Source organism: Crocodylus porosus, unplaced genomic scaffold, assembly GCF_001723895.1.
Source record: "Crocodylus porosus isolate Cpor-Errol unplaced genomic scaffold, CroPor_comp1, whole genome shotgun sequence".
Taxonomy (NCBI): Eukaryota; Metazoa; Chordata; order Crocodylia; family Crocodylidae; genus Crocodylus; species Crocodylus porosus.
Genome location: NW_017728906.1, coordinates 141,084,106 through 141,111,305, shown reverse-complemented (window position 1 = coordinate 141,111,305; position 27,200 = coordinate 141,084,106). Strand labels below are relative to the sequence as shown.

Genomic DNA, 27,200 nt, shown 5'->3' with positions numbered 1-27,200 from the left:
ACCCCAGTATTCTTTCCTGCCATGGCAGGGGGTCGGACTAGATGATCTGCTCAGGTCCCTTCCGACCCTACAAACTATGAAACATCCTTCCTTGGAAAAGCTGTTTAAGAGGAGCTTGAACTAACGGAGAGAGGCTATTGTTTTCTTAATGAGCTGATAAACACTGTGTTAGCAACTGCCTTCAACTGTTAGCAGGCTTGCTGGGCTGGTCAGGACAGGGGGCTGGGAACCCCCCTCCCTAATCATCAGAGTCACAGATTCACAGCTTCCAGCACTACAGAAGGGAAGGTATGGCTGCTCTAGCATTCTCCCTGCACCACCCCAGCTTCTAGCCTATGTCACTGCAGGTATGTGCCTGCATTTCTGTAATGTCTATGTGGTTACAAACAAGTATAGACTAGTCAGGTTAGACTAACCTACAAAGATTGAATCAATTCAGGCTCGGGCTTTTTGAATGTTTTTCCCTTGGACTTCTATACCTAATCGGGAATACTGACTTAACGTCTTATACAAGAACAGATATCCCAATGTGAAATTATTTCCTGGTGCCACCGCCATTCCTTTGCATACAATTGATTGGCTCACAACATTCTTTCAAGACTGCCAGATGGGAAATGAATGCGTCTGTCTTTTATGTAATGGCTTGGTGGTTAAAGCACCCTCTCAGGGAGTGAAACTCTTAGATTATAGGCACTTTGCAACTTGGAAGGATTAAAGCCCACATTGTCTATTTCCCAAGAGTGCCTTAAATACTAGGCTGAACAACGGAATGGAACGAAGGCACTCTTTATCTCCTTCTCAAGGAATGGAAGATTGTTAAAGCCAGACAGAGATAATATGAAAGAGAAAGCATGATTCCCTCCCAGTGATGAGGACACTTCCTTATGAGTAGGGATCTACCTAAATTGCTTGGAGGCAAAATAAAAATCATGGGCCACTCACTTGTGCAGAGCAAAATTTTTGTGGTCTTTTCACGGTGCCATCCACTGCTGATTGGCCAAGAGGGCTGCTCATCATGCAACCCCACCCTTCGTCACTGACTGGTGGAGACAGGCAGCCCTATGAGCCATTATCAGGAAGGGGTGGGGAAAGGGTAGCTACCATCTTTGCTATTCCCCTTCATGCCAACCTCTCCCACCCCGCACCTCCCCAGCAGGCTGCAAGGTTGGGCTGCAGCAGCTCTGGGGTGCCAGCATTTTATTTTTAGTAAGTTTTTTTTCCTGGTGATTCCATGCTATAATTGTGGGGATAATCATTTTTACAGTGTTTGTGGAAACAGCTTTTTTTTCATGCCGGCCCCCCCCAAAAAGATTACAAAATTGTGAATAGGGTAGATCCCTACTTATGAGAGGAGAGGTCTGGATTCTGGTCCCTGTCCCCAACAGTGTTTATGTTTTATCAAACAACTATTTAATCCAAAATGCATAAGCAGTTCCTGAAATAGGGACTAGAATCAAGGACCTCTCCCCTCCCCCTGGTAAATTCATTCACCCTTTGGGCATGCATAGCAACAGACATTTAGCTAACGAAAGGTGTGAACATGGATTTACATAAACACTCAGGGAGAAAAGGGTCTGAGAATAAGGAGGAAGGGAAGAGGGATCCAAGGGGGAAGAGTTATGAATAAGAGGGCAAAGGGGCTCCTGACCACCCCACCTCCCAAATTTATCTTCCCGGCTGCAGCAGTGTGAGGGGAACAAATTCAAGGCAAACTTCCAATATAACTACATTATCTACATAGAAAATTATAACAAATTTATACATTTTCCATATATATGTAATTTAAGTATAGGGGGGAGGGTCGTTCTATATTGAGGGCCATCTTGTATCAGAGCAAAAGCAGTACTATGTCTCTAAGAAGAATGCCTGTTTTTAGTCTCAAAATATTAAATATTTGCCTGTTCTTTTGATTTGTCATTTCCCTATGCATTTAAGCCAATGAAAGCTTTTTGATTGGCAAGGATGTAAAGTGCTAGCCTGTCTGGTAGCTATAGATACAAATATACACCCTATTAAAAGGATTGTTTGGTTTAGAGGTTTTAGAAATAGAAATGGAAGCTATCAGAAATAAATTTGCACTCTGCAGTATACACTACTAGCATGTGGTAGAGGAACTTCCCAAATACACACTGGATGGTTCAACTACAAAGAATCAACTAAGAAAATCCTTATATTGAAAAGGGATAAGCCCAAAGAAGCTGGCCTGCAGCTTAGAAATCTGAGGCTACAGGCACATGCAACTTGCAAAATAAAATAGGAGCAAATTGCACTATGGCAGCTGCGCACAAATGAACAAGCTGCACGTATGAAAGCATGAGATATGAATAGGCTTTGCACTGAAAAGCAGGCATTTGAAAATGTGATAGATGTGATTCACCCGGGGTAAATCTGCCACTATTGGGGCAAGACTAAATCATTTTAAAGGCTTCTAAGTTTTCGCCTGTAGAGGAATCCTACTGAAGGTTAATTTAATTTTTCTTATTCTTTGATGACACTGCTAAATGTCCCCATTTTTCCCTTTCCATTGTTTTTGCTTTAAGGTTGTGAGAGAAGTAGAAAAGGAAGGGCTGATAGTTAAGATCCAATACAGGAAAAAAACCACTTGCTTTTATGTTTATTATAATCAAGGTTGAAAAGATGATGCAAAATGGGCTAAGACAGACTGTACCTGTCAGGTCAGATAAAGAGTTTCTCTTTGCTTCCTCTAGGTGGAGTTAGATAAATATGTAACTTGTCTTAATTAGAGAGTGAAAGGAAAAAATACTCTCAACATTAAAAACTTGAATCATCACATTTAAAAGCTTTTGTTCATCAAATGGGTACTGAGTTCTTTTGCTACCCCATAAGAAAATACACTTTCTGTATCATCTTGCATATAAGATAAACTAAGGAGCTCTAAAAGGTCAAAACATATTATATTAGCTGTTCTGAATTTTGCATATTCTCTTCTGAAACACTAAGATTTTTTTAACTAATAGATTTTTTCCTCTATAATATTTCTTTCTGCTGTGTCTAAGTGTTTCCTAAATAAATTAAAGCTGTATGGTAAACTTCTATGTAGATTTCAAGGTGTTTTCTCTTCTTCTGATTCATTTACTTGTGGAAAGTTTTATTTTAAAATTAAGATTGTGAACTACTTTAGAATGAAGAAGATGCAAAATATTAAGGGACTTAACTGACTAGTGGGAAAGAGAGCTGAAGGAAACAAGCACATCAAAAATCTTTCATTAGTAATTTGTTTGCTTTTCCTTGTTCCAGCATACCTTCTAGACTGCATGTTATTAATAGACATGGGCTTGAATCACAAAGTTTGGAGTGGATTAAAACATTTCATGGTTGAAGCTGTTCAGATCTGAGTTTGACCCAGAGCAAATTTAATTAAATATAATCCATTTCCCATGTGTGTCAATTGACTAAGCTATTTGCTACAGAATGCCTTGTTCTGCTATTCCACCTTTAAAGGAAAGGCAAGTAAAAGGGTCTAAACACAAAACTACATAAAGATAATTAAAATTGATGGTGGTGACTAGATTCTATATGAAATTTACCCTGAGTAAACTACTGAGTATGGTTATTTAAAAGAAACCTTGAAATAAAGAAATTAATCTTAGCAATCACACATTGTTCAACACCTGGAAATCAGTGAACAATAGCTAAAAATGCCTGGCATTTTTTAAAAAATCAAAAACCTCATTTAATAAATGTGACAAATACTTAGGTGTTACCCAGAAACAATGACGGTATTCTTCTAGTATAAAGATCAACTCCGTAATTTTCTTGAGTGAAAAGTTCTGCTCGACTAAGCAATGAAGAGATGAACAAGGGTAAATTGTTGGTAATTTACAACTGCCTTAACTAATTCAAAATTATCCTCTCATACAGACTGAAAATCATGCATTTGAATACATACATTTATACAGTGGGTTTGGAAATCTAGTTAGCTTAGTAGGGCACAACCTCATGACTTATTGTACATGCACTTAGTGCATGTGCAATTATGAGGCAAACTGAGTCATTACTTCAAAATGTTACTTCTTTGTTACTCTTAGGATCATAGGAAAAACAGGACTGGAAGGGACATCAAAGTCATCTAGATCAGTCTCCTCTACAGGGAAGGATCAATCCTGACTGAACTATCACTCCCAAGTGCCCGTCTATCCGACTTTTGGAAATTTCCAGGGATGGAGATGCCACAACTTCACTAGTAGCCTGTTTCTATGTTTGAGCACTTCTTCCTAACTTCCAATCTAAATTTCCTCTGCTGCCACTTGAGTCTGTTGCTCCTAGTCCTGCCCTCTATGATTACAGACAAAAGGCCACATCCATCCTCTCTGGAATTGCTCTTCAGGTATTTGAAGACAGTAATCAAATCCCCCTCTTCAACTACTCTTTTCCACACTAAATAATCCTAGCCTTTCCTCATAAGTCATGCTTTCCAGGTATCTAATTATTTATGTAGAGCTACACTGGACTCTATTCAATGTGTCCTTCTTGAAGTGTGGGGTGCAAACCTTGATAAAGTACTCCAGGTGGGGCCTTACCAGTGCTGAATAGAGTGGAAGAATCGTGTCCCTTGATTCGCAAGCGACACTCCTATTATTACTACTCCGCACACTGTTGGCCTTCTCTGCAACAAGAGCACTGTATTGGCTCATATTCAGCTTATGGTCCACCATAACCTCCAGGTTCTTCTGTGCAGTACGGCAGCCTATCTTATATTTCTGCATGTATTTATTCTATTTCAAGTGTAGGACTTGGGCAGCAGTGACTACAAGATGATTGTTTTCAGAATCCTGATAAAAGAAGAAAGAAGAGCAGCAAAGTATGGGCCCTGGACTTCAAGAAAGCAGACTTTGACTCCCTCAGGGAACTGATGGCCAGAATCCCCTGGGAGGCCAGTCTGAGGGAGAAAGGAGTCCAGAACAGCCTGTATTTTAAAGAAACCTAACTACGGGTGTGGGAACAAGCCTTCCCGATATGCAGGAAGAGTAGAAAATGTAGACCAGCTTGGCTTAGCAGAGAACTCTTCAGCGAGCTTCAACACAAAAAGGAAGCTTACAAAGGGAAAACTTGAACAAAACTTGGGAAGAGTATAAGAATATGGCTCGGGTATGCAGGGATGAAGTCAGGAAGGCTAAAGCAAAATTGGAGTAGTAGCTAGCAAGGAACGTGAAACATAACAAGAAGGATTTCTACAAGTATGCTAGCAATAGGTCAGGGAAAGTGTGGGTCCCTTACTCAATGGGGGAGCCAATCTAGTGACAGATGAGGAGGAAAAGGCTGGAGTACGCAATGCCTTCTTTACCTCAGTCTTCACAGGCAAGGTCAGCTCCCAGACTACTGTATCCAGCAGCACAGTTTGGGAAGACAGCGAGCAGTCTTCAGTGGTAAAAGAACAGGTTAGGGACTGTTTAGAAAAGCTGGACATGTCTGAGGTTATGGGGTCAAATGCAATGCATCTGAGGGTTCTGAGGAAGTTGGCTGATGTAATTGTAGATCTATGGGTCATTATCTATGAAAACTTGTGGCTATCAGGGATGGTCCTAGACGATTGGAAAAGGACAAATATAGTGCCAACCTTTAAGAAAAGGAAGGAGGAGGATCCAGAGAACTACAGATTAGTCAGCCTCATTCTCAATCCCTGGAAAAATCATGGGAGCAGGTCCTCAAAGAATCCATTTCTAAGCACTTGGAGAAGAAAGTGATCAGGAACAGTCAGCATAGATTTACCAAAGGCAAGACATGCCTAACCAACCTGATTGCTTTCTGTGATGAGATAACTGGTTCTCTGGATGTGGGGAAAGCAGTGCACATAATATACCTTAACTTCAGCAAGGCTTTTGATATGGTCTCGCACACCATTCTTGCAAGCAAGCTGAGGAAGTATGGGTTGGATGAATGGACTGTAAGGTAGACAGAAAACTTGCTGGACTGTCAGGCTCAATAGATAATAATCAATGGCTCAATGTCTACTTGGCAGCCAGTATCAAGTGGACTGCCCCAGGGGGTCAGTCCTGGGGCTGGTTTTGTTCAATATCTTCATTAACAATCTGGAAGATGGGATGGTGTGTACCCTCAGCAAGTTCACGGATGACACTAAGCTGGGGGTGTAGTAGATGCACTGGAGGGTAGGGCTAGGATTCAGAGTGACCATGACAAATTAGAGGATTGGACCGAAAGTGATCTAATGAGGTTCAATAAGGAGAAGTACAAAGTCCTGCACTTAGGATGGAAGGATGCCAGGCACTGCTACAGCCCAGGGACTGACTGGTTAAGTAGGAGCTCCGTGGAAAAGACCTGGGGGTTACAGCGTACAATAAGATGGATATGAATCAGCAGCGTGCCCCTGTTGCCAAGAAAGCTAACAACATACTGAGTATGTTGTAAAAGCATTCCCAGCAGATCAAGGGAAGTAATTATTTTGCTCTATTCTGCACTGGCGAGGCCACATCTGGAGTACAGTGTCCAGGCTTGGGCTCCCCGCTATAGAAAGGATGTGGAGAAGTTGGAGAGAGTCCAGCAGAGGGCAGTGAAAATCTTTAAGGGGCCGGGGCACATGATTTATGAGGAAAGGCTAAGGGAACTGGGTTTATATTGTCTGCAGAAGAGAAGACTGAGAGGAGATTTGATAGCTAGCTATCTAGACTTTAATTTAATTACCTGAAGGCTGGTTCCAAAGATGATGGAGCTAAATTGTTCTCAATGGAGGCAGATGACAGAACAAGGAACAATGGTCTGAAGTTGCAGCAAGGAAAGTTTAAGTTACATATTAGGAAAAGTCTTTCCCACGGGGAGAGTAGTGAAGCACTGGAACAGATTACCTACTGAGGTGTTGGAATCTCCATCCTTGGAGGTTTCTAAGGCTTGACTTGACAAAGCCCTGGCTGGAACAATATCATTGGGAATGGTCCTGCTTTGAGCAGGACTCAACCTTCCGAGGTCCTTCCAACCCTATTCTTCTATGATTCTATGACTTTCCACTTGTCCTTATTATAGCTCATCTCACTGCTTGTGGGCCATTTCTTAAGTCTATACTGGTCATTCTGGAGCCTAGCCCAACCCTCCGCAGGGTATGAAATTATACCCAACTTTGTGCGATTCACAAATATGTTAAGTGTGCACTCAATCCTGTCATCTAAATCTTTAATGATGATATTAAACAATACCAGACCCTGGGGAAACCCCATTTGATACCTTTTCCCAACCAGACATTGAGCACAAGGATCCAAACAATTATGTATCCATGTTACAGTATTTCCACTTAGTCTGTATTTTCTTAGTTAGTTAACGAGACTAGCAAGATTTATGATGCTTTTTCCCAAGACAAAGTCAAGACACATCACATGCATTGCTCTCCCTACATCCACTTCACTTCATTATAGAAGGAAATAAGGTTGGTCAAGCTCTCTCTTGGTGAATCCATGCTGGCTATTCCTGATCACCTTATTCTCCTTTAGGAACTTCAAAACAGATGAAAATCTAATATGAATTGATAGTGGCAAAATATTTCCAAATGTAATAAATGAAACTGATTGCTCAATTTCATACATTTTAAAGGGCCTAACTTTCGAAGTGTAGGTACACAGAACATGAGCAAAAAGTTGAAGTTGTTTCCATCTAGGCACTCTTGGTATATCTGCTTCTCTTTCTTCCAGGTCTTCTACATCAAACCAATTGCCTGGATACAATTCCTATGGCACAGGCCAGCACAAAAGGAAGGTCAGTTTCATCCTGAAGTATAAGGGGTTTGCCATCTTGAAATCCTTAGACAACACTTTAAAGATTGTGAAGCTGCTAGAGTAAAATAGGTAAAAGCTGTAAAGAAACCTATACATACTAAAATGACCAAGAAAATGTTGTTAAGATTATATCTTTAAAAAATAAAAAGAGAAAAAACTTGACTCTGCTAAATTTGATGGCGGAGGCCTAGGTTTGTGCAGAACTCAAAGAAATTTACAAGACTTATTTTTCTTCCTTTCTATAAACATTTAGCAAACAGTGGTAGTGAATAGGAATACCTCCAGCATCTTATTAACAGCTAAAGTATCCTTTCAGCTAAAGCATGGCTCAGCTGAAACTTGAACATTTAGACAAAATGGTTTGATAGAGACATACACTAAAGCTCCAGTAACAGTCCTGCAGCTTTCTAAATGACCAAGTTTTCACTTCAAAGCTGATGTTGCAATATGGGTTAAGAAAAGCTTTGAAGGAGTCTAACTTCTCTTGCTCCATATTTAAGACTGTCCTAAAAAGTTTATGAGGAAGGTGGGTTTTTTTGGTAGCATCTTTTATTAAACTCATTCTATATAGGAGAGAAAAAAAATTAAGGAAAAGTAAATCTGGATTTTAACTTAAGAAATAGGATGAAGCCTTGTTTAAATGACAAAAACTGGAGGCGTTGGCTATGCTACCATTCTCAAGATAAGCCTGACCTGAGCATACGTCTCAGGTGCTGTTTGCTGTAACAGATCTTGTAGAAGAGGTAATCATTTGATTTTGAAGGGATTTATCTAAAATAAACAAGAATTCAAACAATCAACATATTTAAAAATGATATTCATATTTGCTTGAAACCAGAATGACAACTCTTTACAAAGATTGTATTTAATAATGAGTTTAAAATAATTCAGATTAAATATGATGCATAATTTATTTTACTTTTTTCTGACTCACTGAAAAAGCAACAATAGGGAGATTTCAGAAATGAGAGCTGTACTTATCTATATACATTCTCCTTACTTTTTACTACCATTTTGCCCCTCTCATAATCTGAACATTAAGCATCTCCTAAATTAGTCTTCCCCTAAATAAAAACATCAGCTTTTCACTTTGAGAATAAGGCTTCTTGCAGACATTAAAAAAAACAAAAAGGTGCTTTACTTTAAACTCTGCATGCCCCCATGCCAAGCCCAGAGCACGCCCAGAAGAGGTAGCGCTTTAGTTGGACCCGGTTCACCCAACATCTGTATACATCAGGTGCTCTAGTGGGGCTTTTCTGGCACTTATAGCAGATTAAATCCACTATAAATAAAAGCACCAAAAGCCTATCAATACAGTCACTGCTGACCCAGGTTGAACTAAAGTGCTGCTTCTTCTGGTAAAGTGCAGGGGGTTTTTTTGTTCTGTTTCGTTTTGTTTAATGTCTGCAAGCAGTCCAAGACTACAATACTGAAGTCAAAGGAGTGTGTGCAGCTTGCATAGATATATCTGGTTTAGCTTCAAACTAGCTACCTCAAATACCAATAGGAATGTAGTCACCCAACACTGATCTCCATTGGGGCTGCAAAACCTTCCATGAAAGTAGGTCAAATATGCAAGTGGCTAGCCTATGCTAAGCTCTGTATTGCCCTGGTAGCACTGGTGTCAATATCTGAAGTGGCTAGTTTAAAGTTAGCTATTATAAATGCTGCAGTCACATCTTTGACTGGTAACTTTCCTTCAGAAAGTTTCAGATCAACCTTTGGCATTAACCACTTAGGGCATGTGTACACGTGTAGACAAAACAGAGGCCCTAAATTGAAGTGGTGGGTTTTTAAAAACACTGGTTCAATTTAGGGCCCTTTAAACCCCCATGTTGTGCACATACCTGAACTTACCTGTCTGTCTGGTGGCAGGGAGGGGAGGGTGAGCTGCTGGTGGGTGGAGCAGTCCCTTGGCTGCAGGGGGGTCTGGTGCTTCCCTCTGAGGCAGTGGCGCACCCCCACCCCAGGCAGCACCCACCTACAGGCACCTGGCTTGGGAGGTCCCAAGGGGCATCAGAGCTGCAGAGGGAAGCACCAGGCCACCATGGCAGGCAGGCAGGCTCCAAGGGGGACAAAAAGAGATCTTGGATGGGGCCTGCCTTCCTGGGTTGCTGCCAGGCTGCCTGTACAGCCCCTGAGCTCCACGGAGCCTCAGAAGAGTTTTAGTTTGCTGTGCCCCAAGCTTTTTAAGGCACATTACACTGCCGAATTTGCTACAGCGGCTGGAATTACCACGCAATACGCCGCCAATGCATGCAAACACCAACACCATTAAAGTGGTGTAAAAGCATTTAACGTGTTTTAAAGTGTCATGCACATGTGCCCTTCATTTAGTCTATGTATGGCCTTAAATTAGTTTTTAACTTGCACAGCCTTGATCAATGACTTTCACTGAATGCCAAAAAATAATAAAAAATTATGGTTTGTTGGTAGGACTGAAAAAGAAAAGCATTATTCCATGTAAAGGGTGGGTTCTTGACAAAGAAGAAGGCTAATCATCTTGTTTTTCACTCTGCTTACTCAGATAATAAGTACCAAAGAACAGCAAAGAGGGTCAGGCAAAAGCAGAAATAATACACATTTTTACTGCCCCTCAAATTGGTACAAAAATTTACATAAGACTGGAAAATGTGCTGTTGAGAATTTTATCATCTGTTTACTCCACCTTTAAAACAAATGGCAGGAGAAGTCTCCAGTTGTGTAATTTTATTTCTATAATGAAGTGGGAAGCTCACAGAAATCTACAGCGAATAATAGAAAAATGGCTGTGTCTTAAGATTCCGAAAGACTTTTCTTGCCACCTTGCCTAAACTGTTCCTTGATGATGACATTTCAAGGCTATCGCTTGAATTGAAACCTCACACACTCACAGATACACAATGATCTGTGTTGCATAGTCCCCAAAATGATTATAGAAGCTATGTATACCTGTGATGTAGTTACAGTATATTGTAACTCTTTTCATTTAGTTTTAATGTTTACATATGTTTGATGCAAGCTGGCATCAGTCTAATTCCTAGTGAAAAAAAACAAAAGGCAGATTAACTATAGTAGACTGAAAACCCAATGATTTATGACACTGTCACAACAAACATCTAGCAAAAAGGTTTTAGAGGTTTAAGGTGATATTACATTCCCAATACAAACTTCTCTTCATAGAAACATGCTGCTTCAGACAAATGCATAAAATAAAGCATTTTCTCACCAGGAAAAAATCTGACTCAAGAGACCTTGCTGCAAGCAGTACAAAGGTATATCACTAATTTTGACCAGAGAAATGGACTGGATTTAAGAATGTCAGAAAAGCATATGCTATATTAGAAAAAGGCAACCCATTTTGTTCCACAGAACAACAGAGTAGGACTGCAAATGCAAAGATGTGTCTGGGATACCAGACCGGGAAGTAGCATGTGGGTTAATATCCTTTGTAAAATTAAAGCTGCTGCAACTACAATTATCAATGACACCTTGCAGAAGCGTTTAGAGAAATCCAGCTTTTGCAGTAGACAGTACCAGCATACCAGCAGGCTGCAGAGACTGCAGACAGGCCAACTGCACTATCTTGCTGTGGAAGCTAGGATATTTCCATTACTGGAAAAAACTATCTACTGTTCTGAACAATGACTTCCCTATCTTTTTTGTTCCTCACAGTACAAATTTTACACAAGGGGCCTAATAATTAGCAAAAGGATGTAAAAGAAACTAAGCAGTTAAATCATCATATTGAACCTATTGGAAACTAATTTTATAAAATGAGCAGTCAAAAGAGCAAGCACTTGGGAAGAAATCATGACTTCACTGGAATCAATCGATTTTTATCATTCATTTCAGTACAGAATGTGTTTAGCCTTTGAACATCAGCAGAAATTTAGTAAGTCACTGAAATATGAGACATTTCTCTGAGTATCATTCTTGGGGTTGTATGCTACCTTCCCATTACGATTGCAGTTGACCACTAAAACGGATAGCAACAGCAGTCTCCAGTGCTGTTCAGAAGCAAGAAGGTGGAACTTAAAGCAGTGTAATTTTATGTGAACTAAAGAAGCTTGACAGCTAAGGACTTACTTTGATTAACTGAGAAAATTTGATTTAGAACTAAAGTTATTCACCAAGACAGGAGAACCAATTTTCAAGTAGAAACAGGTTAAGGAAAAAATTCAGAACCACAGAATCCAAAACACAGAAGCCTTCTTTCATACCTTCTGCTATGTTATTTTTTCCCATCGCAATATGTTATATCTTTGAATATCAACGCATTATCACATAGTAATGCAATTTCAGTATAGTTATTTTACTTTTATAATTCTACGATTATGGTGCGGCCTGTAAAAATACCGATATTTTCAGTACATCTACCAGTTCAATAGCTACCAAACAGAAGTAAGCAGAAGCCCTGGGCCACACACCAAAGTAATACCTGCTAGCCACCTTGCCAAAATAGTTTAGATAACAAGTGGCTGAATTCTTGAGGCTCGCCTATAGTGCCCACACCACCAAAATCAAATCATAAATATGGAGCAGCATTACCACTGTCCTCCAATAAGTGAGTTTTTCCAGTCCGATAGAGTTCCTTGCTGAGATGACAGAAAGCAACCTTGTCAAGACACACACGTTTCGTTATACAGTAAAATCTGATTAATACACCACTTCTAGGAGAATGGCAAGGATGGTTAATTATCTATGACTAACCAATTATAAGTAGTTAGCCAGCTTTTTGTGAGACGTGTGTTGCACGCTATATTAAGACAACGTAAAGAATGATTTTTGATCATTATACTAAAGGTGCACTGATATATCGGTACTATATCATATTGTCACCGATAAAAGGAAAATTAACATTATCAGCTATGAGCTTATAGCCAGTGTAGCCGATAATTTCCCTGATAAATAAAATATGCCTTCTGGCTGAGGCCCCTGTATGCCACGTGCATGAGTGCAGCCGCAGCACGCACATGGCCTAGAATACAGCTAGGCAGTGTTGACAGCGGCTCCCTTCAGGTAAGTATGTGGAGGGAAAGGCATAGGGGAGGGAAGGAGCATGGCGGGGGGCAGATTGAGGCTCCCATGGTGAGGGACTAAGTGGGGCAGGAGCAGGAGCTGGGGGCAATGCCCAGCCAGGGTGGTGAATGGGACCCTAGGACTGGGGTGGGAAGAAGGACGGAAGGGAGGGAGGGAACAGCTCCTCACCGCTGCACACACCCCCGGGGCAACATGGGGTAGCACATGCCCGCCCCCCCACTGGATTTGTATGTGGGGCAGAGGTGGGCTGCCTGCTGTGGGCTCCCTGCCCTGCTGCCTTTGCCCCAAGAGAAGCACACTGCCTGCATGCTCCCTGCCCATCCAGCTGCAGTGGTGGTGGTGGTGAGTTGTGCTTCCTGTTGCTGGACAGGCAAGGGACACGTAGCCAGTGTGCAGCTCCTAGGGCAAAGGCAGCAGAGCAGAGAGCCACGAGCCTGCAGCAGGCATCCTGCCTCTGCTCTCACACCGCTCAGCTCTGCTCTTAAAAGCACCTTTGCACTTAAAAATGGTGGCGGTGGCACTTGAAATAAAGCTCATTTTATGAGGTTTAGTTCAAGTGCCCTGCCATCATTTTTAAGCATGGGGATGCTGAGCCCATGGACAAGCTGCTCACAGATCCTTCCCGCTCCCCACCCCAGCCCTGGGGTCCTATTCACTGCTCTGGCTGGGCAGTGCCCCCAGCCACTGCCCCTGTCCCACTCCCTCCCTCACTGATTTATATTCTGCTTATTTGGAAAACAGTTTTTAACTATAAGGAACTAAACAAACCAAAATAAAACCCACCTACTTTGGTTTTTACATGATACCTAAATTGGACAGAAGTGGATGGCACTTGCCCAATAAATATTGTTATCTGCCCCACACAGATGGGTGGATTAATTTTTTCAAGCTTTGCTCATAATTCTCTTTGTCTGCACTGCGTTTCAGGGAGTTAATTCTAGATATGTCTCTGGAACATGCATTAGCAAAGCACATCTATTATTGGTGAAGCTGTTAGTCCTCATTACCAGGGACAAACAACAGAAGTACTTGACCTTCACTCCCAGTCCCTAATATTTCCCCCTTGTTTTAGTTCAAGATAAGATCGATGCTTTTACTGCATTGAGACATAATCTCTGGCATCCATTAGTTTCTATGCTTTGTTCAGGACAAATACTAAATCAATGCGCAACCAAGCAGCTATTGAAGTTTACTAGTACATATGATTCCAATTTAGAACAATTGGCACGTGATACTCCTTGTATAGGTACTATATTGTAAAATGAGACTGAACAGCCTATAATCCTAACTTCTAAAACAGAAGGAGAGACAAAAAAAACAAAAAAGAATTTGGACTACTAATTTTTAACCATAAAATTACTTTAGCTCCTATATTGGAGGAGTATTAAGTGAGCTTTTAATTTTTTTAATTAAAATTCTTGGTCTGATAATTACTTCCCCAGTGTAACTAACCAGCTCCACAGACAAGTTTGAGAGTAAGGACCGTATCACTACATCAGGCACAAATCTGCCTGGGAAATCTGATATATAGTTGTTGGTGATAAATAGTCAAAACAAAGATAGCATAAACAAATCCAGGATTTGTCTTCTGAAAAAACTGTCATAACTGAATTAAATATAAGACATTCCAAAAAATTAGGAACATAAAATTAAAAACATTATATATATGTTTTGTTTAGTGAATAAGTTATGCTACAGAGTCTTAAAAGATAAACTCACAGCAAGCAGACTATTACCACAAATTACCATCTGAATGTCAAGCATGAATAATTATGAGTGGAATTAGGAGAAGCTATAAGCATGATAGCCATATTTGGCTCAAAATATAGAACTAGTGAGTTTACAGTCTAAGAGATGTCAAAAAGCCAAACTTGCTGCTACAACCCATAATTAGGGGTCACTTAACTTTTGGTGAAACAAAGCAATTTTTGCAGCTTGGTCACAGTACAAAGAGCTGATTTGGCAGGCATTTCCGAGCGGTCCTGCCCCTTGCCACTGACTGGCTATACCATATAATTTGATAGCAAATTCCACGGAAAGTAAATTATATAATTTATCATATTACTATATATCTAAATATTACATTTAAATCTAAATTTAAATACATTATAGATATAAATGTATATATAATACAAATTATAACTATCATCATAATTTATTATGATATGCAACTTTGTACAAAAAGTTTAGAAATACTAATTAATGAGAACCTTAATAGAAACATTTTCACTTGACTGAATGGCACCTTCACTTAGGCTACATCACTAGCAGACGGTAACTCTCAATCACATGATCTACGGCTGCAGCGATTGTCATCTTATCTTTGTATTAGGGCAAGCATTGGGACATTCTAAAACAGTATACTATATGAATAATATACTGGCGGGGGGGTTAGGTTTATTTCATGGAAAATCATGGCCAGTGCAATGTTTCCTAGTGATTGCAGGCAATCCTATTTTTCGCAGTTTCCATGAAACCACGAATTAAGTACACCCCTACCCATAATCTATCAGAAGTGGGGTTACAATTTTCTTGTCCTTTTCCAGAACTGACAATACAGAAAAAACTCTGACTTTGCTTGAAAACGAGAATTTAGTAACAAGTAGGAAAGTGACTGCAAACTAAAACTTAGAGTTGGATTATCAAGTTTTACCTCCTAAACAAATATTTGAAATGAATGTCAAATCCTTAGTCATGAATTTCATTCCGTCTGCTTATTGTACCTATCAGATCCTTAAATCAAACTAAAATTTTTCAGAATGTAAAGCTCTCACTGAAAAAACTACAACTCATGTTTGAAATATCCTTTCCAATTAGAAAATGATACCATGACATCGGACAGAGTACAATTGACTGAAAAGAAAAAACATTTTCATGCAGAAATGTATATTTCAACCAAAAAAAATTAACAGTAACAATTTTATAATAAATTAGGAAAATTTTACTTCAAATGACACTAATAAACAATTATCTAAATTCTGACTGCCCATAAGTCCCTTCCTGTTACAGATGTTTTAAGAAAAATAACGACTAACATAAGAATTATTAAACCCTCAATAAGCTGTGATGGCATCCCCTTTACCATTTATTTTGAGTAGTTATCTTAGCCATTTCCCCACCAAAAGATGAAAAAAAATTAACAAAAAATGCCAAGGCCATTTTGTCAAGTTTCACTTAAAAATGTTTGAGAATGATGCCAAGTATGAAAACTTCATACTGAGATGACTAATTTCAGTGATTGAAAACAAGTTTTTTTCTTCTTTGTACACTTAACAATAATGTAACAGCATTATGTTTATTATCTAACAAGGCAGGCATTAAAAATAAGGACCCTGGATCCTGACTTTAAGTTTAAGCATTTAAGTAGTTCCCGTCAGTTCATTGGGCAACTCATGGATATAATTTAAGCAAATAAATAAATTACCTCCGGGCCATGCTTATTAGCAATATTTGATCATGAAGTCTTCTGTGACACTGTCGCAGTCACTTTGCTTATACGCAGTCATTTAGTTTGCTGTCACTTTGCTGATACGATATTACTTTTATTTTATCAAATTAATACTTAATACAATGTTAGTAGGGTATACCCTGCTGCTACTCTGCTATTCAAAAAAACTGACAAATGAAGATAAATGGGGTGAAGGCATATACATCTCTTATCCACCATTATTGATATTTTGCTGCAACTGTGTTGGCAGACACAGCGAAATTGTATAGCTAAAACAAAATAAAAACTAAAATGAAGAGCAAAGAATAGATCAGTTTGGCATGTGATCATTTTAAGGATGCAGTACAGTAGGCAGATTATCCTTAAACAACTAAGTTCCAATACTTCATTTCACTATTCCAATACTATGGAAAACTGAAAATATCACTGCAGTCTTCTGAAAGCACAGGTCAACACGATAAGCTGAGATAAGAAGAGCATGCAATTTATGAATATGGGTTATTACCATGGTTACAAGCTTTCAGAACGGGCCTCTGAGTGGTTGGGCTCAGATTTTGTGGTATGTCTGTAAAAGCAAGAAAACAAAAGAAATGTAATACATAACTTTCAGAGATGTTAATACATTGCTTGTTTTTGGTTTTACTTCTGGGAGCAGAGCAGTGTTTAGTACCAGTGAAATATTTGACTCAGTGGAGAACGTTATGACTTTGACTTCCCATTTAATTACACTACTGTAATCCCCAAAGAGATAAAGTGCATATGGTTCTATAGAAGAGTCTTGTCATAATATTCAGGCTATGTTAAGTTCAGTACACTGATTTCCAAAGTAGTACCGACATCAGCCAAATGGAATGAGCATCTCTGAGAAATATGTCATTGGAAGAAGAGTATTAAGCAGGCCCCTGGCACTTCAAGAAGTTGTAGCCTGCAGCACTGGACTCGAGATGCTTTTAAACAAAAAATGTTCCGTGTCATAAGTCTCTAGAAAGTAACATGAAACAGGTATAATATTCACCTTGAGGCTTCGGTATTCGTTTTCTCCGGTCTCGGAAAGCAGCACCTGACTGCAAGGCCTCCAGCAGACTATCCATCACTCCCGTCTCCTCACCTTCTGTAAAAAGAATTGGAGGGAATTCCATCAAACCCTCAGGGTTACTGCAGCAATGTCAAAGCATGTACGATCATAAAAAATAATGACCTGTGCCTATATCAGTAATTTTAAATTTCAAATGGCATTTAACTTGCTCATAAATTAGCTCTGTCATAAGGAAGTCAGTCTCATTACTGTTTGTGCCGTGTCGATGTGCAGTAAAGTAGACCAAAATTTGTTTGATTTGCACCCATCTTTTCTATAGTTATACTCAACGATAACTTCAAGTGGAATAAAACTCCATTCACAATTCTGTTTCTGAACCCTTTATGATACCATATGACATCATGTAGTTTGCCATGAAACTAATTTCTTGTGAGCCTGTTTCCAAGAAAGATTTTCTGTATCAGACAAAAATTATAATTTGAGTTACTGTTCTGTAAAGAAAATCTCAAGAGAACAATGGAATATAAAAGTACAAGCACATGGCACAATTTCTACAGAGTAATTTCCTTTAGATTGCATGTTACAGTCAAAGAATGAGCATGGCATTCAAAAGAGGTATCATATTTTCTATTATAAGCTGTGAGTGCCTTACTTAATTTAGCATCTGAGAAGCTTTAGATAGGTATGTTTTGAAAACTTTTTATTTTAAAAAGATATAGTAATAGGATTTTCTTTATAATAAAAGATGTTTTTAAAACGACATTTGTTGTATGGCTTATATCAGACTAGACTCTGCAACTCCGCAAAACAGCAAATGAGAGAAACATACAGGGCAATATTCATTCAGTATGGGGGGCACTGACAAAAATCTGATAAGGTGATTGAGCACTTGAGCAAGCAGAAGGGAATGACATAACAGCAAGAAGGACAAATGAACTTGTGGATTGAAATTTAGAGCTGAAAAACAGCACATACAGCAAAGATCATCATATCTAGCACTGAAAGTATGAACTTACTTCAGAATATTAGCTGCTTCAAAATGTTAAGGAAAATCATAAGCTTGACTCCTCTATGATAAATATTTTGCTTATTTCAAAAGAGTTCAGATATTTAAATACACTAGGAGAATTGTATATTTTTTCTTTTGGAAGTATGTAATAATCCTAACTTGAGCGCTATTCCAGTGTTGGAGCTCTCTTTCTAAATTTGCGTGAATAAAACAATTAAAAAGGAGAAATAAAATGCCAGTTTTTCAGCCTGACTACCATGTTGAACAATCACAACAAAGGCTGCAGTATTCTATTTTAAAATGAATTAAAAAATCTCTGTTGTACCAACAGCCTATTTGTTATTTATAGGTGGACCAGAAAGGTGACTAGCCACCTTAGCTTGAAATCAGACAGAAGGTAGGGCAGGGCAATACCTTAGAAACTAACTTTTCAGAGAGGCATGAGCTTTCACAGTCAACAACCTATTCCATCAGATGCTATGAATGGATTGGTAAAGAGAAAAGATTATACAAAGGGAAAGAGACAGGAAGAGGGGATGCTGCTACAAGAGGTAATAACTGGGTTGATTAAATCAAATGAGATGTTGATTAAGTATGCTGAACAAAGCTCAATGAGCTTAAGATGTTTTTTTCCAGATGAATTTAAGCCCATCTTTAATGTCAAACAGTAGCAAAAGGTGGTTTCCTTACCACCAGAATATGGAAGTTTCAATGATCCAGCAATACTCAGTTGTGGCAGTTTAAGAGCCAATATTTCACATTTGTTAAGGGCGAAAAAATAAAGAATCCCATCTCTTCCTTACAATACAACATTTGCTACTAGCACAAGATATTAGACCATAAACAAACCTAACAAACCAATAGATTTGATAGTTACTTGGGAAAGTATTGAATTAAGAACACTTCAAAAAGATAAACAACTAGAGTATAATCTACTACTACATTCTGCACTATGTGTCTTAATGTAGGTTTTAAATAATTAACTAGGACTACTGTAATTAATGGAACAGAACTTTTGATAATAAAATAATTAATAATATTAGGTGCTATTCATTTTTCACACTTGGGTTGTAGATACAAATTTGGTTATAGATGAACATTTCAAATGGCTCATCAATAATAAATAGAAAAAGAAACCTGGCGGTGCAAAAACAACTTTTCTGGTCCTTTTCCGTTGGTATAGATATATCTGCAAACTAAGTAACTGAATCACCACACACAAAAGAATCAATAAGTAATTTTTTCTGTCCAAAAGACACACAGTAAGACCCACATTTTCTAATTTCTGTGCCAACAGTTGGATACTAATGTCTGTATTTTGATTTCTTTTGTAAGGAATTTGTCTCCGATTTTTGTGTTTTGCCACCTCTGGACTAGGGATGCTAAGGAGAGCCACAATAAAGCATGACATGCCTACTTAGCTTTCACCTATCCATTAAACAGCTGTCATGTAGCCACCATAAAAAGGCACTGCACACATGCCAATTAACTCTTAGTACTGTGTATACATACCGGCATGTGCCCAGTACTGATCTAATAGCCACAACGAAAACACTGTTTATTGACCTACGCCCAACACTTATTCAGCATTTAGCAAGCACTGAATGAATGTGATATGCTTCCCTGTGGTACTCTCTAACACAGCACTTCCCAAACTCCAACAGATTGTGCACCACTAATTTAAAACGATACAACCTTAAGTATTACCAGTGAATTTTTCAGTTCAATCTTAAGTACCATCAGCAATTTTTGTCATATAAAGTACTTATAATAAATCTGTTAACGTGTGCCACTGACAGGTTATTTGCATACCATTGGTGGTACCATACCACAGATTGGGAACCACTGCTAACACAAGCCACTAGTGTAGGTATACTCTGAATCAGCACACAGTACAATTATCGATTTATAATCTACATATACCTATATATAGAAGTAATAACTTATGCAAACAAATTTGAAAGTTTAGCCCCAAAAGTTCAATTAATCAAGACAATTTGCAATATTTCATAGGTGTTTTCAACTACGGTAGGCACTATTACTAAGAATATCTTGTTAGATGGCAATGCAAAAAACAGCAGACTTTTTTTTTTTTTTTACTGATTTTTAACAGCAGACATTTTTAATGCACTCAAAACCAAAAATATTGCCCGCCAAACTTTTAAACCAACTGCGACAAATTCCTGTGGACTGTTGGAATAGTTTCTCTAGCCTTAAATTACCATTCAAACCAACCAACTGCCAACTTCGTATTTCCAGATCTAGTAATCATAGTCGACTTGTAAGCAGCTACAATAGTCCAAAAAATATCACCCCTTTGTGACTGCCTTGTTTATTCCAATTCTGTAAGAGAGAATTTGGTGCTTCAAGGCGCAGTGCTAACTGTTCAAAAGAATACGGCTGATGGGACTGGCATGCATTAGCCAATTTAATTGAAACTAATTGCCTCATAACTTGCCTGTGTCTAAGTAGCACTTCATTTCTGGCCCAACAGCTCGGAGGGTTCTTTGATTTGGGGCTCATCATAACAATTTCCCCTAACATGTTAACTTTTCACTATTAGCTCTAATACTTGGAAAATGTTACTTAAACTGAATTGTAAATAAATACAGTTGGTTCACCTTCTGCTTTTTTCTAAAACCTGAAATAATCCATTTCCCTGCCTTCAAGGTACATGGGGCTTGCATGCACTTTCAGATCACAGCTAGTTAAAATATCTACACCTGCTATAGAAATACCACCCATCCTATGTGGAAACCAGTACACCTGCCAGAACAGTTGCTAAGTAGTCACCTAAAGCACACCTCAGTATCTCAGTGCAAAATCAACTATAAATAAATCTAAAACCGAGAGCAACAAAAATAGTAAGCACTACTATACCAGGGATACCAATTCTCCATAAGCAGAAATACAAGATCCTTGGTGTTAGTACCCCTGACACTGACTCTTTCTACATTAAGAACACAAGTTCTTGCATGTAAAGTGCTAATCTAAAATTAGCATACTTTGAATAATTAGTGACTAATTATATGTCAGTATGAACCCTGTTATTAGGTAGTTTGTTTAAACATGAAATATTCTGCTGCTACATGATTACTTTGGACAAAAATTGAAAAAATAATTTCAATTTATTAAAACACCCTTAATTTTCTAAAAACTAAAAAGCCTTCTTCAAAAGAAATAGTAGAATTCACATTAAAGATGGCATAAGTCCATTTACCAGAAAAATAACATCTACTTAGTGGGATTATACATGAACTTTTTTTCTTTTAGGTTTGGCTATCTCAGAATGCTGCAAATCTTTTCTAACAAGTGCTAGTCAAACTTCAGAGCAACAACTCAGGAATAATTTAACACATGTGCTGTCAACATTGCCTAATCCAGCTGTGCAATAAAAGAACTTCATCTGAGACCAGGGAGTTATACTGTCAGTTTCCATTGGGATCTAATTGATGACATGGCAATTAGATACAGCTCTTTGTTATACTGTAATTAACTGACAAGATCAACCCATAAAGTTGCCTTCCTAAGTATCAAACATCTATCTTTTTTTTCCTTCTATTGTTCATATACTGTCGTCATAACTGCAACTGGGCTGGGGAAGTTTTCAGTAAAAGAAAACTCCTCTCTTCCCCCATTTTAAGAGAAAAATGATGCAAAGGCATAAACAAACCGTGAACCTTAAGAAAAAAGTTCTTAAGGTTAAGACTGGTAGGTCTTAACATTCTCTGTTCCACTAACTCATCAAAAGCCTCTATATAATGTGAGAGAAACAAAGGCTTCCTACAATTAATAATTGCTTTTCTGAGTCTGTATATTTTCATTTGAAGGAAACTATGTCCTTGGCTGAACTGCTTTGAGGAGCTGAATCCACTGGCGGTACACAAGATACCTCACACAAGTTTGACATCAACACTAAGGGAATAATATACACTTCCTCCAAATGTTTCAAACCCTTTCGCCAGGGTTTGTGGTCCTGATATTATATAACTTCTAAAGGTAGATGGGGAAGTGGGAAAGAATAAAGAATGAATGAATAAGTAATCCTCAAGAGATAAATAATATTTTTCTTCCTCAAGGGCCCTTGGAAAATTAACAAGTGTGCTTCAACCGAGGGATAAAAACTGAGGAGCTCATTTAGGGTTTTTTCTAGACTTGGTGTCTAAGTACAATGCTGAATCCAAGAAGCACAAAGTTGCAAGTTGTTGCTTTGTAAATTTCCATTAGTGCTAGGAGTGGGTACATCAAGATAAGTGGAAACCTGAAACCAGGCATGAATCTGGAATAGGACCTCCCTGTGACCTTGTCTTTATGACCTACTGTGCAAAGAAAGGTGGCTAGCACAGCATTAAGGTCATTCATTCCTTCTTCAATATAGATACCGTAGATAAATTTTCAAAGTATGGATTGAAGAAAGTAAAAATTAGCAAGCAGTTTTGTTACAACAATATTTACGTAGTATAAAGAAAAGCAATCTCTCTTGTATACCTTTTAGGAGACTGTGGGGATCACATTTGCTCTGATTTTTGGACCAGACTGCGTGTTTAAAGAAAGGATCGTCTTTGATACAACTATAAAGAATACGTATGCCATAGCTTTAGCAAAGTCCTGAAACCAGGATTGCACAGGCCTCCCTGTCTCCTCCTGAACAGCTACAGACACCACAAATGAGTCAAGAGCTGAGTACATTTAGGAAAAAAAACCACAGTCCCTCCGTATTAGGACAACCAATAGATTTTGACAGCCTTCTTGGACACGGCCTAATACTCTAAATAGATTTGACAAGCGTAATGTTACTTCTAAAACTGAAAGAGTAAGGACTCCAGCATACTGACCACTGAATGAGAGGTCTCTCCTAATGAAATGGGGCATTTATACACACACTTTTTTGTCCTGCGATATGCTGGAGACCTGGCAGGTTGGAGCAGACTCATTGCGTGGAGTTGCATAAGTGGTGAAATATGCATTAGTGCACAGAAAATGGCTGCAGTAAGCTTTTGAACACCTTCGAAGTGTTTTAGTTGAAAAGCATGCCACTGCCATTTTCTCAGTGCTGACACGCATTTCTCCACTTATACAACTGCATGTGCCGCAGCGCTGGCCACTTTTAAAAGCACCTGGCGCTGCGGTGCAAACACATGTACAGATGCCCATGGATAGAAACTTTAAAATATTGAAACCACTGTAACTTCCAGTTTATGAATCTGAATAGCACCTTTTGAAGGGATAGATAAATGACTTATACATTTATCATTAGGAAACGTCTAATTAGGCTTCAGGTATTCACTGAGTCACATAGTTCTTTTAATAATGTACATGGAATCAACGCAAATCTTTAGAGTCTAGGAGTACCAGATCCTATGTATGAAGCTTCCTTTGACCTTTAAGAGGGCATGGATTCCTGTAATATAGGTAATGTACAGCATGTCATCTGGTACCAGAAAGGAACCACAAAACCTGCATCAGGTTCACAAACAGGGTATCTGGATAGGTAAGTGTCTTCATATCTGCACCACTATGACTTGCACGGAGCATCACTTTATCACTTGCCCTAGTACTTATTCACTTGGTCTCCGGCTTCGGCGAGAGACGTGTGGGCAGAATCCCGTTGTTCTCCCAGGACCCCCGACGACCCCCGGTCTACCTAGAGGTAAGCAGAGGCCTGTGGCGGGTGGGACTTAGCCCAGCTGCAGGGAGGCAGCTGAGAGGAGGCAAAGAAGGTCATGTCCCATTCCCCACTCCTACTTGGCCCAGCCCCCCAGGGAGCCACATGATTAGTCGCCTGGCATGTGAGTCAGTGTAAGGGGGGGCACTCACCTGTCCCCTCCTTCAGTGGGGGGAGGGACCCCCAACTCCCAAGAGTGTGGTGCCAGCAGGCCCTTCTGCACAAGTGATCAGTTTAAAAAATGACAGAAGCTGCACCTGGCCCCAGCTCCAGCAAGAGACACATGGGCAGAAGCCCCCATAAGCCCCGGGATCCCCCAAGACGACCCCCAATGAGCCCCGGCCTATCCAGAGATAAGAAGGGGCATGTGGTAAGAGGGACTTATCCCAGCTGCAGGATGGCAGCTGAGAGGAGCTGAGAAGGGTCACGCCCCCCTCACCCAGGTCCTACTTCTCCTAGCACCACAGGGAGGCACGTGACCAGAGCCGTGCAAACAGGACGTACAGACAGGCGTGCTTCTGGGGCTGGTGTGCAAGTTAGCGTGGGAGTTCGTGCAGGAGGGTGAGCAAGAAGGTCCGAGGATCTGCCAGTGTGCTCCAAGGGAAGGTTAGCACAGCAGTGGCCAGACTACCACTGGTGCAATGTGGATGGGCACACACCACACCCCAAGGAGTCTGAGACCTCTCCCTCTAGCACTTATGAGGTCTCCACCCAGACAGAAACTATGGTTCTGGGCTCCACACAGACAAAGCCTCTGGCGCTCAGCTGTGGGGGCTGCTTGGCATGATTCCAGGCACATGGGACCAGGAGTATGGTCACCTCCCCTTGCAAGGTCTGCTCCACTTTGGAGTCTCTGAGGCACCAAAGACTGTGTGCCATCAGGGATGGCGAGCAGGAGATCAACTCCTACTGCCAGGCCCTTCACCCCATGAAGGCTGAGGGTTGATTAAGGTCACCTTCCAGGACAAGGAAGGACTTGAGGATCTCCCACACTGTCCAGCCAAGGGGCTGGACCAAGGTGGTTAAGAGCCCCAAGGCCCGCTGCACCAGGGTCCCCTCTCCTCTGGAGCTCTGTAACAGGTATGAACCTCTTACAGCCCCAGCAGAGCATGCAGACCTGCCAGCTCCTGCAGGCAAGGGAGGTTCACTCATGGTTATAATTTCTATTCTCCCTAAGCTGAAACACAGGAGTAGTCATTGTGGGATACTCACTCCTGAAGGGGACTTAGGGAGCAATCTGTCACCCTGACCCCTTAGCACGGGAGGTCTGCTGCCTTCCGGGAGCCTGTATCCAAGATGTAGTGGAGAGGATCCCAAACTTATCCAGCCCTCCAGCTCTTATCCATATGGGCACAAATGACACAGATCGGAGCAATCCCAGCCTGGTCATAAGTGGCTACAGAGCTCTGGGAGTGAGACTTAGGGGGTTGGGGGCACAGGCTGCTTTTTCCTTGATCCTCTCAGTTATGGGTTGTGGGCTGAGGAGGGAGAGACAAATCGAGGTCGTCAGCTGAAGACTGTGGCGCTGGTGTTATCATGAAAGCCTCAGCTTCCATGATCACAGCCCACTCTTTGGTGAGAGGCAGTGGTCTGCTGGGAAGAGACTGCCTCCACCTCACTTCACTGGAGAGGAAACTTTTCTCACCCAGAATGGCTGCCCTGGTTGACAGGGCTTTAAACAAAGCCTGCTGGGGGGTGGGTGGACAACCACCAAAGCAAGCCTGCTATGCAACTTCTACAAAACCAACAGGTTAGGGCACCCAAGGGAATCCACTCTTACCCTAGCCCTGGAACTGTGTCGTCCTGGGAATGCAAGGAAGCCTAGGGCTTCCAATAGGCTGCTTACATGTCTGTACACCAGTGCCAGAAGCTTGAGGAACAAACAGGAAGAAATGGTCCTCCTGCTAAACATGAATGACTATGATCTCATAGGGATAACAGAGACCTGGTGGGACTCCACCTATGACTGGGCCACAGGTATAGATGGCTATACCCTGTACAGGAGTGATTGTGCAGAAAAAAGCGGTGGGGGTGTAGCTCTCTATGTAAGGAAAGCTACATATCACTGCAAGCTGACACTGGCACCCAGGAAGGACAACTGGAGACCCTCTGGGTTAAAATAAATGGGGAACATGGCACAGGGAACATAATGGTAGGAATCTACTACAGACCTCCTAATCAGGAACAAGACCTCAACCAGGAATTCACCAGGGAACTGGCTGAGGCTACATGCTCTCGGTGCATGGTTGTCATGGGAGACTTCAACTACCTGGACATCTCACGGGAAGAGCACTTGGCCAAATCCAAGTGGTCACAAAGCTTCTTCACGTGCGTGGATGAGCTCTACCTGACACAAGAAGTCTATGGACTGACAAGAGGTAAAGCGCTGCTGGACCTGGTACCAGCTAAAGGAGATGATCTAGTCAGCAACTTAAGAATAGAAGGAAAGCTGGGAGACAGTGACGATGAGCTGATCACTTTTACTATCCATCACAAAGCTGGCAAATCAGGCAGCAATGCCGAAGTCCTTGACTTCAGGAAAGCCGACTTTGATAAGCTCATGAAGTTTATTGTTGAGGCCCTAAGGGGCTACGACTCGACAGGGAGAGGAGTTCAAGAGGAGTGGTTGCTCCTTAAGGAAGAGATCCTGAAGGATCAAGGGATGCCCATTCCATCTTGGAGAAAAGGTAGCAAAAGGGCACAACAAACCCCCTGGTTCAACAGGGAACTTGTGGCCCTCCTACACCTAAAAAGAGAGGCTTAAAAAGGATGGAAGATAGGAAATCACCACAAAGGAGGAGTAGAGTATTCTACACTGGTTCATATCTGTAGGAAGTGAACCAGAAAAGCCAAGGCTACAACTGAACTCCAACTGGTTACACGTATCAAGGACAATAAAAAGTCCTTTTTCATATATGTGGGGAGTCAGAAGAAAAACAAGGGTAGCACTGGACCCCTTCTAAACAAATGGGACAACTGGCAACTGACACCCAGGAAAAAGCCGATGTGCATAATGGGTACTTCCTGTTGGTTTTTCATCAGCCCAAAGGGACTGCCCTGCTTAGCATGATGCGGGACACCCAGGGTGAGGGTGAATTACTAGTCAGAGGGGACCAGCAGGCACTGGGGAAGTCCCTGTTCCCCTGAGCACTGCCAGTAGTGACCAGGAATAATGGTCACAAGCTAGCAGAGGGTAGATTTAGACTAGATATCAGGAGGCGCTACTTCATGGTCAGGGTGGCTAGGATCTGGAACCAACTTCCAAGGGAAGTGGTGCTGGC

The 27,200-nt window shown here is 40.6% G+C and overlaps 1 protein-coding gene across 3 annotated transcripts in view; it reads right to left on the bottom strand.

Annotated features, from left to right (window-relative positions):
- The window catches only part of DIAPH3 (diaphanous related formin 3), a 452,799-nt gene that overhangs the window by 112,426 nt on the left and 313,173 nt on the right, over positions 1-27,200 (bottom strand). For all 3 annotated transcript variants that reach the window (XM_019529821.1, XM_019529822.1, XM_019529823.1), the window contains 2 exons: positions 17,225-17,320; positions 16,715-16,774 (listed from right to left, as the gene is read on the bottom strand). In XM_019529821.1, the coding sequence (XP_019385366.1) occupies positions 16,715-16,774; positions 17,225-17,320 (156 nt within the window). The remainder of the gene's footprint in view (positions 1-16,714; positions 16,775-17,224; positions 17,321-27,200) is intronic.